The following is a 12,133-nucleotide window of genomic DNA, read 5'->3' as shown; positions in this document are numbered from 1 at the left end:
CCTGCAGGTATCGGTTGGTACTGGAATACGCATGATGTGCTTTTGATAATTACGCGTCTCTATTACCTGATCCTGAATCGCGATCATGAACCCTTCAGTCTCGGGAAACAATTCACCACGCCTTAGCCATTCGTTCGATGCAACTTTATCGACGTTAGGCTGGCTAAGGTCGTGGTAGTGTCTCCCATGTAGTGACTTCTGGATCCACTCGGAGATTTTGGTTTGTCGGTCAGTTTGTTTTTCATTACTTTGTGTCGCTTGATCGGCCATATTCAGCGGTGTTAGTTTTTTGTCAGATTGAACTATTGCTCTATGTAAGTTTGATACAGTGCTTCTATTGAAAAAATATGATCTAAGTGTAGTGATCTGTTTGTTGTGTAAATTTGTGATATCTATGATGCCTCTCCCACCGTCGTTTCTTGGAAGAGTGAGTCTTTGCACGCATGATCTCGGATGATGTCTCCTGTGTTTTGTTAGGGTGGTGTTTATATTTCGTTGCAGGTTTTGGAGTTCGGTTTTGGACCAGTTTATGATGCCAAAAGAATACGTGAGGATTGGTATAGCATAAGTGTTAATGGCTTTTATAGTGTTCCGGGAATTTAGCTGAGTATTGCATATTACTTTTAATCTATGTTTGAACTGCTTTGTTAGTTGGGATTTAATTTGTTTATGTAGAATTTGTTTTGATTGTATATAGCCTAAATATTTATATGTTCCGTTTTCGTCCAAAGACTCTATATTTTCACCTGACTGTAGTTCGTAAGAGTGTGTATAGGTTTTTCCTGCTTTTACTGAGTTAATTTTGCATTTGTCTATTCCAAAATCCATTTTTATATCCGTTGAAAATCTTTCGGTCGTGTCTGCTAATAAATGTAGATCTTCCGGGGTAGTTGCGTATAGTTTTATGTCATCCATATATAGTAGATGATTTATTTTACAGTTTTCTTGGTCGGTCTGTACAGTAGACATTGACTCCCTATATTGAAATTGCATGCCAGATTCTAAAGAACTTAACTTATTTGAGAGGGGATTTAACGCTAGACAGAACCATAAAGGGCTAAGTGAGTCTCCTTGGAAGATACCTCGCTGGATCTTTATGGATTCTGTTGCTATAGTTCCTGTAGGTGTATTTAGGTGAAGTCGGGTTTGCCATGTCCTAATAATGTTTTCCAAAAAGTATATGATATGTGGGTGTATTTTGTAGATGTTTAGAATTTGAAGTAACCAGGAGTGAGGCACTGAGTCATACGCTTTTTTGTAATCAATATACATTGTATATAGATCTTTTTTATGTCGTTGTACGTCTTTAAGAATAACCGAATCTATTATTAATTGCTCTTTACATCCTTGGCTGAATTTCCTGCATCCTTTCTGTTCTTCAGTTAATATTTTTTGGCTATCAATGTGTTTATAAATGATTTGAGTTAAGCATGACGTCATTATTTTATAAATTGTTTGCAAACAGGTTATTGGTCTATATTTGGCGGGGTTAACTGTGTCATTTGGGTCTTTCGGCAACATGTAGGTAATTCCTTCGGTTATGTATGAGGGGATGTTACTGGGGTCTTTAATAAAATCGTTAATATGGTTATATAGGTGTGGGTGAATAGTTGTGAATTTCTTGTACCAGTAGTTGTGAATGTGATCGGATCCTGGTGCTTTCCAGTTGTGGGCCTTATTGAGAGCATTATGAAATGTTTGAATGTCAATTTGTTCGAATGGCATTTGCTGGATATTATTATGTTTAGTTATCTCGGCTTTTATCCACTCTGCTTCATTATTATGACAGACAGAGTTTTCCCATATCCCCGCCCAAAATTGCCGTAGACTTTCTTGTGTAGGGAATGATGTTGTTGTGTTATTTGATAGTGTGTTGTTAGTTGTTAAATTTTTTAATGTCCGGTAAAATTGTTTTTCGTTAGTTTTAAACTGATTATTTTGTGTTTTTCGTAGTGTGCATTTGGTATATCTACATAATCGACTTTTGATTACTATAAGTTTTTGTTTGAGTGTGTCTAAAAAATGTGTTAGTTGTGTGTTAGGTTCTTCATGTGTTGTGTGTGTCCTGTAATCTCTAAGTATCCTGTTAACCTCTTTCTCTAATTTCCTACTCCTATGGCCCTGCATGTAGTACGTCAGTCTTCCTACTTTAGCTCTAATTGTATCTAATTTGCGTTCTAACCGTTTTTGCCATTTGGGTTTGTAATCTTTTCGCAGGTTTATTTGATCTTGAGCATATGACAAAGTGACCCTACTACCATTAGCTTTGGCAGCTGTCCACGCCGCACTGTATATAATAGTTTGTAATTGGTTAAAATCTGTATTTGTACTAACATGTTCTGGTAATATGACTTTGTTAATATAATCTACTATTTTTGCTAACTTTTTGGACGTTTTTTGTTTTGGTAAATAACATCTATTGGTCGGGTGTATATCGGTAAAGTATTGTAAAGCTTCTAAAAATTGTTGATCTATTTCAGGGTTCCTTTCGTAGTTTTCTGTAGTATGTGTAGGTTCTTGGTTCGTGGTTTGTGGTTCTATAATGTCATTTGTTTCTCGTAAAATACTGAATTCCGTCGGTTCTGAAGTCATAGGTTGTGTATATGTGTTTTCTATGTGTATTTGTGATGCTGAATGTATATTACTAGTACTTGTGTGTGAACTTGAATTATTCAGTCTGTCTGGGGCTACCGTACCTGATTCTCGTAATTTTTGTTCTACTGTTAATTTTAGTATCTGCATGCGTGTATCTGATATCATTTTATTGTTAATTATTACTCTTTTCTGGTCCGATATGCGTTGTTCAGAGAGGTGTGACAAGTGGGGGTAGCATTCTACAAACTTTTCTTTCAGATTTTTTCGCCAAACTGTCATATCCGTTTCCATCTTTGTGACTTCAAAATAACATTTAATAAGTGTTTCGTTGAGTTCGTTTGACCATTTCATCCTAGTTTTTGAGTGTGAATGTGTGTGTGTTAGTGGATCAACTTGTGGTATTGTTAGGTGTTGTGATTGATTTTGATCTTGATGCATTGTTCTATTTTGTGTTTGTAGGTAATTTCTTACTTCTAGTCTAATTGCATCCAGTGTCGTAGTTGGTAATAACTTATTGTTGATTATGGCCCTTCTTTGATCACCTATTCTTTGTCTGGAGACTACCATGTTTATTATTGCGCACACACGATTTTTTTTTTTTGCCCAGCGCTTATCTTCGCTTCCACCTTTCCCATTATCATAAGATGTTGCATGTATCTGTCATGTCTCATTGTGTGACAGAAAGCATTCCTGATCTCTGTTAAATATGTAGTCCTTTAATTGCCTCTTTGACACCCCTTAGTTACTCCGTGCGAGAATCGAACCCGGTACACATTGCACGGCAGCCAGTTGCCCAGCCACCGCGCCAACCTTGCAGTCAGAATTATCATCATCAAACATTGCTGTTGAAAGTCCACAACTAAATTACGGGTCTATACCGCAAAAGTTTAAGTTATGAGGTAAGTACTTGATCCTAAAACAATACCTGTAACTCTGTAATCGTACTTATAAAGTTATAACCACTCCCCAAACAAGCAGTAAAAATACGACATATAAAAATAAGTGACTTCCGAAATAAACCGCGTTTCTTATTTACACCCCCTTGTTTATAGGGTTGCAAATATAAATGAGAGAGAAAAAGGTTTAGTAAATACGAGACATGTTTTCACAGGCGCCATTTTTTAAGGCTTCATATAAATAAAGACTTTATTTTATATATGTACCAGTATCAGTAGGTATTTACTGTCACAGTGCCCGGAAAATTCGCTTGGGATCTCTTTGAGAAGGGTAGATAATGATAGAGGCAGTGACACTTCGCCAAATGCTAGATTGTACCCACTATGTACTAAGTAATTGTAGTATGTCACACTTCGACTTATAAATAGCGTTCTAACAGAGATGTGCTATGTAGCTATGCTACGAAGATGTGATAGGTAAGCTGTGAAACTATGTGACCGTTTCCACTGATACTAAGTTATTTACTTGTGCGAGTAAGTTGCGCACCTTGATGGAATTATGCAATGTATCGGTAGTAGGGAAGCCATCCATAGCACGCATCTTTACATAGCTTAATTAAGTGCGTTTCCACCAATGCTAAGCTACGAGTACTACTGAATATGTTTGGTCGACGCTAAAATCATTCTCAGTAACGTATCGTACTCGTAGCACATCTTTAGTTAAAAACAACCTAAGATATGTTGGACACTTAAAACTCTTTCTTTTGTAGATTATGGTTCATAGTCCTACAATGGAGTTGGACTGTCTCGGATTTTTTATGACGATGATCGATGTAAATTGAATAAAATGTAAATTAGACTGACTGACATACTTAAAAGTAACTTGATATAAAATGAGTTCAGAGAAATTCGAATTAAAAAAGAAACTAAACCTGTGTTAGGTCTATGAACCGTAGCGTGCCTAAATGGTGTATTGTGACTAAATACCTACTTAACTAAATGTGTCCCAATAGTTTTTGGGATCATTAATGAAGTTGAATTATGTCATTACTTGGAGAAGTTACATATTTTTATTTTAACATCATTAAAAATGTATTTTTTATTAGATGAGGTGACGATAACTTAACAGACGGATCACCTGATGGTAAGAGGCCATCAATTGACATCACCCATGGACACTAGCGACACTCGAGAAAGAGTTACTCGTGTGTTGGTTTTGGAGATTAGGGACTTGAGGATTGGGGAATGGCAAAGAAAGATTCGGTCTCCATTAACCTAAGTTGCTCTCTGCCAGTTTTTAATAGATTACGTTTTCAAATATTAAACTCAACACAGATACGTTAATTTAAAATAAGAACAAAAAATATCTAATTCTGAAATCATCAACAGCACCACTCCAATCCAGTAATAAACGTCATTTAAAGAACATTAAATGTTATGCCGTAGATAATACAACGCGTGACTCATAATACAGCGCACTTACAGCATCTTCGTATCGTTTCCAAAGCAAAAATCGTCGTACCGCAGCCATCCCTATCCGTCTCTTATGTATGTGGTAATCATTATAATTTACAAGCAATGCGCATCAAAATCCAACTTAAAGTCACATTTAAACCAACTAATGTATTTCAGAATTCTCTCACCAATTATTATATAATAGGTGTCTACAAAACCCTTTAATGTTCTTGATTTATTGGAATCTCTGTAGTCTTTGAGTGGTTTAAACGTTTAGTAGAACAGTGAATTATTCGGAGAATCGTTGGAATTTTGTTCGCTGAATCTGCAGTACTGGAAAACTGTGTTTTGGCGAGGCCTTGCGCTGGTAAAATGCTGACGAATTGTTCGGAATTTAAACTGACCGTCCATCATGTTTTGTTTTGGGTGTGCTATTTCTTTTTTTTTTTCTTTTATTGTATTCATTATTTTTTCGGTTTTTCGAAAATTTCTCAGTGGTAGCACGGAGTCTGGAAATGTGCCCGGTATATGGCACTACCACCACCTATTACATGGGACTTACAACATAAATTGTGAAATGTGGCATTACGTGCCATAATGTGCACCTCTGCCTGCTCCCTGGGGGATAAAAGGCGCGAAGTTATAAAAAAAGTATTCATTCTATTCTCTAGAATGCCTATCACGGCTATCTATAGCCGTGCTGAATGTGTGAGTCATCTGTATATTACCAGGCAACTTAACTCTTAATTACTTAATTACAGCCCAGAGTTTCGGATCAATTCTGTTTAGCCATTATTGTTAAGAAAAGTCATAAAGTAAGCTCTGATTTTGTATACAAATACAAAAAAAAAATGGCGCATTTAGACAAAAAGGTTTCTCAAGGACAGTAAATAATAGCCCTAAATTCCAGACTTGATTAAAACGAAACAGAACCTAATAAAAACCTGTTTTACAACCGAAACAAGTCTTCAAAAGAAAAAGGGGTGCAAGTACCCTTTTCTACTTTATTTACGCGCCAACCCTAATTTTGGCGCCCAACGTGGTACTCAAAATTTATCTTATTACGAAATGTACGGTAGCAGTAACTCTTTTAATTCACGTTTCTTTTATGAATTTTGGTGACGTGCTTCATATTTTAAAGGGTTTATGTGATATACTTGGTATTATAACTGTTTTAGGTAGGAAGAATATCTACGAGTAAGATCAGGTCACCTTAAAAATAGATAGACCGACAACATACTTGTGACAGACATAAAATGATATGAGATATAGCATGCTATCATGATCATAAAAGAAAAAAAACCATATAATATTTTTTAATTTCGGACTAATTTATACCTACCGTATTGTCTCCCCAACACCTAAAAGTTGACAAGAAAGAATGGCTATGCCTACTTAAATTGTGCAATAAGTTTAAATAAATAAATAAATACACAGGATGCGGGCGTTCTACAATTTTTCGACCGAATAAAAAATTACATAACCGTAATGAATGTTAACACATTAATTCTAGAAAGTTCTAAATCCCTTCTTTGTTCCACATCTCTACAAGTTTCGACGGTCTACAGAATAGAAAAGGCACCCGTTCTAGGGTCTCGCGTGTTCTCGTTTAATCGATACTCATATTTTGAGTGTTCCGACCTCCTTCCGACACTCAATAGAAACGTTTTGTAAGAACTCGGTCAATACTCTGCACTCTGTCGAATTTCTTCTTAGGAGTTTCGACTTTATCGCCTTTGTGATAGAATTGAAATTTATCTAAATAGATTTGTCTGTTTTGAGTAGCTTCATGTACTGGTATGTGATCTTTTAGTTCAGGAAATGCCATACTTTGGCTACTTGTATCACCTACAGATGTGCAATAAAATAAAGTCGCATTGAGAACTTAGATAAAATATTTGTGTAGCTCAGCAGTAAGGAGTAGTCAGGGCAAAGATAGCAGATATTAAACCCATTTTCAAATAATAATCAGTATTAAGAATTAAGCTGTGTAAAATCATATTTCTCATCTTATTGTCTTTTTCGGCTTCCTCATGTAACAATTTGACGAGGTACTTGACTAGTTTCAAGCTATGCTCGAGGCTCTATTTTTTTTTTTTTCTATTTATATTAGTTCTCCACCGACTCTTGTTCCGTGCAGTTGTCGTACATACATTTTTCTAGATAATGATGATACAGGCTTATATTCATATAATTCAATTGAACACCAAAATCCCTATAGTAAACAAGAGAAGAAAGAAAAGATAATAATATATAAACAAGTTATATCTACTAGCAAACTAAACATAAACATAAACACTGCTATACTGAAAGACTGCACAGCACACAAAAGGCGGGCATTCTTCAAAGTAAGTACCAGCTATCCGTTTTCATAGACAGCTTAGACCATCCCACCTTATCCCCCCCACCACTTTTCAAAATGGCGGCACTCCTAGTGGCTTTACTAAGTGTTTTATAAGACCGCTGTTCTGCCGTCCTTATAGTTTAGTTTAGTTTTTTTGTATAATTTTAACGACTTTTAATGCAGTTTTGAGACTAATGAAGTCTGTTTCAATCACAGGGTCTATCACAGATGAGGCCCAGTAGGACTGATGCCTGATCCGGAGCTGCGGACTAGCTAGCGGGTTTACCAGGGCTTTGGCTCGAAGAGCAGGAGCAGGAACGAGGCGGTTTTTAGTCAGTAAGAGACTGACAGTCCCTCTCGCCTCGATGGCATGTAAAAACGAAGATCGCAATATCATGAATCCAAAGGATATGGTCTAAGAAAAAATGGGTCCTTTTATCACTCTGCAGCCTCCTCAGACGAAACAAAAGCAGAAACAAAAAATATTTTTAAAATAATAATTATTATTCATTATAACGATTGGTTATAATCAGACCAGCATGGTCACGCTACGAAAATGTTTTCTCCCCAGATAGTCTAGGTTATAGAATCAACTCCACCTGCTACGCAATAGCTACAGTATGTTATGTTTTTCTTTAAAAACGCAATGTAGTTTCTTACATGGCCAGGTTAGTAGCACACTCGTGATGCCTTTAGTGTCGTGAAATACGGTGACTGCGAATCAGACGACCGACAAGTTTGGCAGCTACAAAACACTGTTTAACTAGATATCTGCATACAAAACACAGAAATTACAACGATTATTCAGATAACAAGTAGATAATTTTACGTTTTAATTCATTTTCCTTGTGTTTATAGCTGTCTATAATTGGCTTTAATGCAGTACTAATTAAATATCCGGACCGACACACCTTTTACAATGTAGAATATAATTAATGTTTGATTGGATTAACAATGTACGTATCATACGTTTCGTTCAAGTACGTAGTAGCAGTGTATCTATCTAGCGATATTAAGTGTACTTAATTGGTAGACTTTATTAAAAAATTGTTTTATAGAAACTAATTTGTCAGACATAGGTATTGTTTTTTTCGGTTATAATTTTATTCTAGTTAATTACTAGTTATAACTTCCTGTTATTTTGTATTATTTTCATATCATCGGTGTTCATTATATGGAATGCAATAAAGTATTGAATATTGAGTATTTATGTTAAACCTTTCATTGGAATTAGTGTCTGTTCATAAATTCAATTATCAACTGAATTTTAATTTTACTTTTTTTATTTACATCGACATTTAAACTTTCATAATCGAGTAGATTTTTTATTATTTTTTAGTTTTAACCATTGCTAAACTACTTCAAATACAGTTCACTGGTTTGTAACACAAAAAACAGAATATTGTATTTATCATATCTATAGTTATTGTCCATTGGTGCCACGCCCACCTGCATTGAACATGCTCAAACTCTCTCCATGTGAGAAGAGGCGTTTGGTCAACAGTGGCCACTTATAAATTGATAATGTATGAAAATGTATTGTCCATTGGTAATAAAATAGTATAATTTAGAGCGTCCTTTCCGATTTCAACAACGAATTTCATGAAGTAATAAAAAGATGGAGAAATGGTGAGATTAATAAAACCATAGCTTTAGTCTGATATTAGCGTTGTCAGGCTGAAGTGCATGGTAAGTATAAACATTACTTATAGTATAAATCCTATCTATCCTAGTATTATCTTCATTATTCACCATATTTTGCAGGAGGTGGCAAAAAAAAATAATGAGTATCCTGAATGATTTACTAAAGTAAATAATTAGTAATTTGTGTTGCGTTTTTTCATGATTGAGTAACGTATATAACGTGTTCAAGCAATGATTGAATTGTTACTTTGGTTCCAAAAATGAAGCAACTTGTTGTTTCTGTGGTCGTTTGTGTAGTGGTACATTGTGTGGCAGCCATTCGGTACCACAATGAGACCAGACCAAGTCCTGTTTACCGACAATTATCTGAATTTCTTCATGAACATCCTGTAAGTACAATAAACAACACATAAATTAGAAATATCATTCATCAGTACGTATCATACATAAGGTGCAATTCCAGAATTAGTTATTTTTGCTATCGGTACCTTATTTGTTACAACATCACGACTTTTAACCTCGAAGGGGTAGGCAGAGGTGCACATTACGGCACGTAATACCGCTATACAATGTACACCAACTTTTCACCATTTGTGTTATAAGTCCCAAGTAATAGTATTGAGCCAATTGTCATATACTGGGCACAATTTCAGACTCCGTGCTACTGAGAAATTTTCGAAAAATTTAACAAGCCCAGTAATACATGAACGACCTGGGAATCGAACCCGAGACCCCTTGTGCGACAGTTGCACTTGCGAACATTCGACCAACGAGACAGACCTTTTTTCATAATTACATAAAATCCTTTTGTTTTTAGAAACCTATTGGAGTATTCACCAGGCAAACAGGAGATCCGATGGACATAAGAGACACAGTTACTATGAACACAAATATATTAGACAATAAGAACTTTTTTATAGAAACCAGTAACCTGGTCAGAGAGAGAATACCAGAGAGGATAGTACATGCTAAAGGTTATGGTGCTTTTGGATATTTTGAAGTAACGCACGATGTTTCACAATACACCAAAGCTGATGTGTTCAATGGTATTGGAAAGAAGACACCGCTCGTTGGACGATTCTCTACAGCTATAGAAAACCTTGGTGGAAGTGACTTACTTAGAGAAACAAGGGCTCTAGCTCTCAAAATGTACACCAAAGAAGGAAACCTAGACTTTTTAAGTTTACATGTTCCCATATTTTTATACAACGAACCTTTAGACTTCATCCGATTTGTTCACGCCATGAAAAGAAATCCTCGCACAAATCTCTTTGATAATGCCATGAGATGGGACTTCTTCAACCTTAAACCACAGTTTTTGCATACAATTCTTTGGCTGTTATCAGATTTCGGTTTGCCTGCTGGCTATCGAAGGATGGACGTTTTCCCAATTCATGTTTATGAGATATACAATAAGCATGGTGAAAGATATTTTGTCAAATTCAATTTCCGGACCACTCTTGGTTTAAGTAACCTGACCAATGCACAGGCAGCTGCCTTAAATCTTGAAAGTCCAGACTCTTTCAACATAGACTTGTACAACGCTATCGCTGAAAAGAAGTATCCGTCTTGGAGATTAGAAATGGATATTTTAACAAAAGAAGACTTAAAAAAGGTGGACTACGATCCCTTTGATCTAACGAGACTTTGGAAGAGAGGTACTTACCGAACTGTGACCATTGGGCGAATTGTGTTCAATGCTAATGTGGATAATGCTTTCAAGGACATTGAACAACTTGCGCTAAGTCCTGATAACCTAGTACCTGGCATTTTGGGACCACACGATGAAGTATTTAAGTCAAGAAGAATTTCCTATCCAGACGCACAAAACTATAGGCTGGGTGGTAATCACCTTAATATACAAGTGAATGCTCCTTTGTACGATAAAACATACAATAGAGACGGAATGCCACCAGTGAGAGGCAATATGAAATATGCTCCAAATTATTACCCGAACTCTTTCCACGGACCAATGCCGTATGTGGATGAAGCTCGTCCAACAGAAATGTTGAAAATTTTACATAGTAACGCTATTGATTTACAACCTCTAAACGAGTTTTATAATGAAATAGTTGACACTGATGCGCATAGACAGAGAATAGCAGATAATCTTGCTGAAACAATGATCAATTTGCCTGCGGGCTTACTAAAAAGATCTATTTATGTTCTCACTCTTATTGATATAGGTTTAGGACGGCGAGTGAGAAATGCATTACAAGTTTTAAAACATGTAGATCAAGAAGCAAGACGAAATCAAATTGCAGAATGTATAGCCAATGTGAATGAAGCAAGTATGAGACCAAGAAATAAACTGCAAAAGACTTACTTACTGCCTTACAGTCATGGCCGTAATTAAAAAAATATCAAAAAAAAGAAGCACAAGACAAAAAGAAAATGGTGCACCTACATTTGGTAAAATGAATTATTTTGCAAAATAAACTACTAAAAACAATAATTTTATTGTAATTTTCGTGAGACATACTAAATTAATTATTATATTATCGGCTTACTGTCGTGAATATGAGCCTCTAGCATGGCTTGAAACTAGTCGAGTTCTTCGTCAAACAATTACGTGAGTAAGCCGATAACATAATAATTACTACAAGGTGAAATGTATAATATATTTAAGCTTCAACTCTTAAATTGATGTTTCTTGATTTTTTTTTTAATGGCACACTGACCGAGCAAACTGCTATCAGTTTCAAAAACATAATAAATAAAGTTAATACACAGCAAAAGTAATTAAGTTGTACAATAACAATTACTTATGTATGTATGCTAATGCTCCGACTATTCATCAAACGGACACAAATAGGTTTAAAAACATAATTTACGTATTTCCGTTTGAAATACATGCAAAAATAATGATCTGTAACTCAATTAAGTACTTATTATTAGAGATTTATTAACGTTTTCATTGCCAATTACAAGTGTCTGTTACCTGTATATTTTCACGCTTCAACGCCACTGACTTTTATTAAAATAATATGCATAATCAAGTATAATTTTTGTTAATTGCGTATTATAATTCTAAACTGTTAAAGTCTAGTAGTACAGTTGCCGGAGTTATAGACTGCCTAGCGGGTTTACCGGGGCTCCGGCTTGAAGGGCAGGAGTAGGAAAGAGTCTGACACTCCCTCTCGCCTCGCGCAAGGTGGGAGAAGTCATTGACTGATTTTCTCCCCATAAAAAAGTAGTA

The 12,133-nt window shown here is 35.6% G+C and overlaps 1 protein-coding gene across 1 annotated transcript; it reads left to right on the top strand.

The window, feature by feature from the left end:
• The first annotated feature begins 9,194 nt into the window (after positions 1-9,194).
• On the top strand, positions 9,195-11,290 carry LOC118276032 (catalase-like). The gene is made up of 2 exons (XM_035594160.2): positions 9,195-9,323; positions 9,752-11,290. The coding sequence occupies exons 1-2, from the start codon at positions 9,195-9,197 to the stop codon at positions 11,288-11,290; spliced, it is 1,668 nt and encodes a 555-aa protein (XP_035450053.2).
• Positions 11,291-12,133: the final 843 nt, after the last annotated feature.

Source organism: Spodoptera frugiperda, chromosome 31, assembly GCF_023101765.2.
Source record: "Spodoptera frugiperda isolate SF20-4 chromosome 31, AGI-APGP_CSIRO_Sfru_2.0, whole genome shotgun sequence".
NCBI lineage: Eukaryota > Metazoa > Arthropoda > Insecta > Lepidoptera > Noctuidae > Spodoptera > Spodoptera frugiperda.
Note: the sequence above shows the minus strand (reverse complement) of the source record. Positions and strands in the feature narration are given on the sequence as shown.

Bases quoted from the DNA above. Each gene is read 5' to 3' on its own strand.
- LOC118276032 (XM_035594160.2), top strand. From the start codon at position 9,195: ATGAAGCAACTTGTTGTTTCTGTGGTCGTTTGTGTAGTGGTACATTGT. The intron at 9,324-9,751 runs GTAAGTACAATA...TTTTGTTTTTAG, and splicing joins AATTTCTTCATGAACATCCT to AAACCTATTGGAGTATTCAC.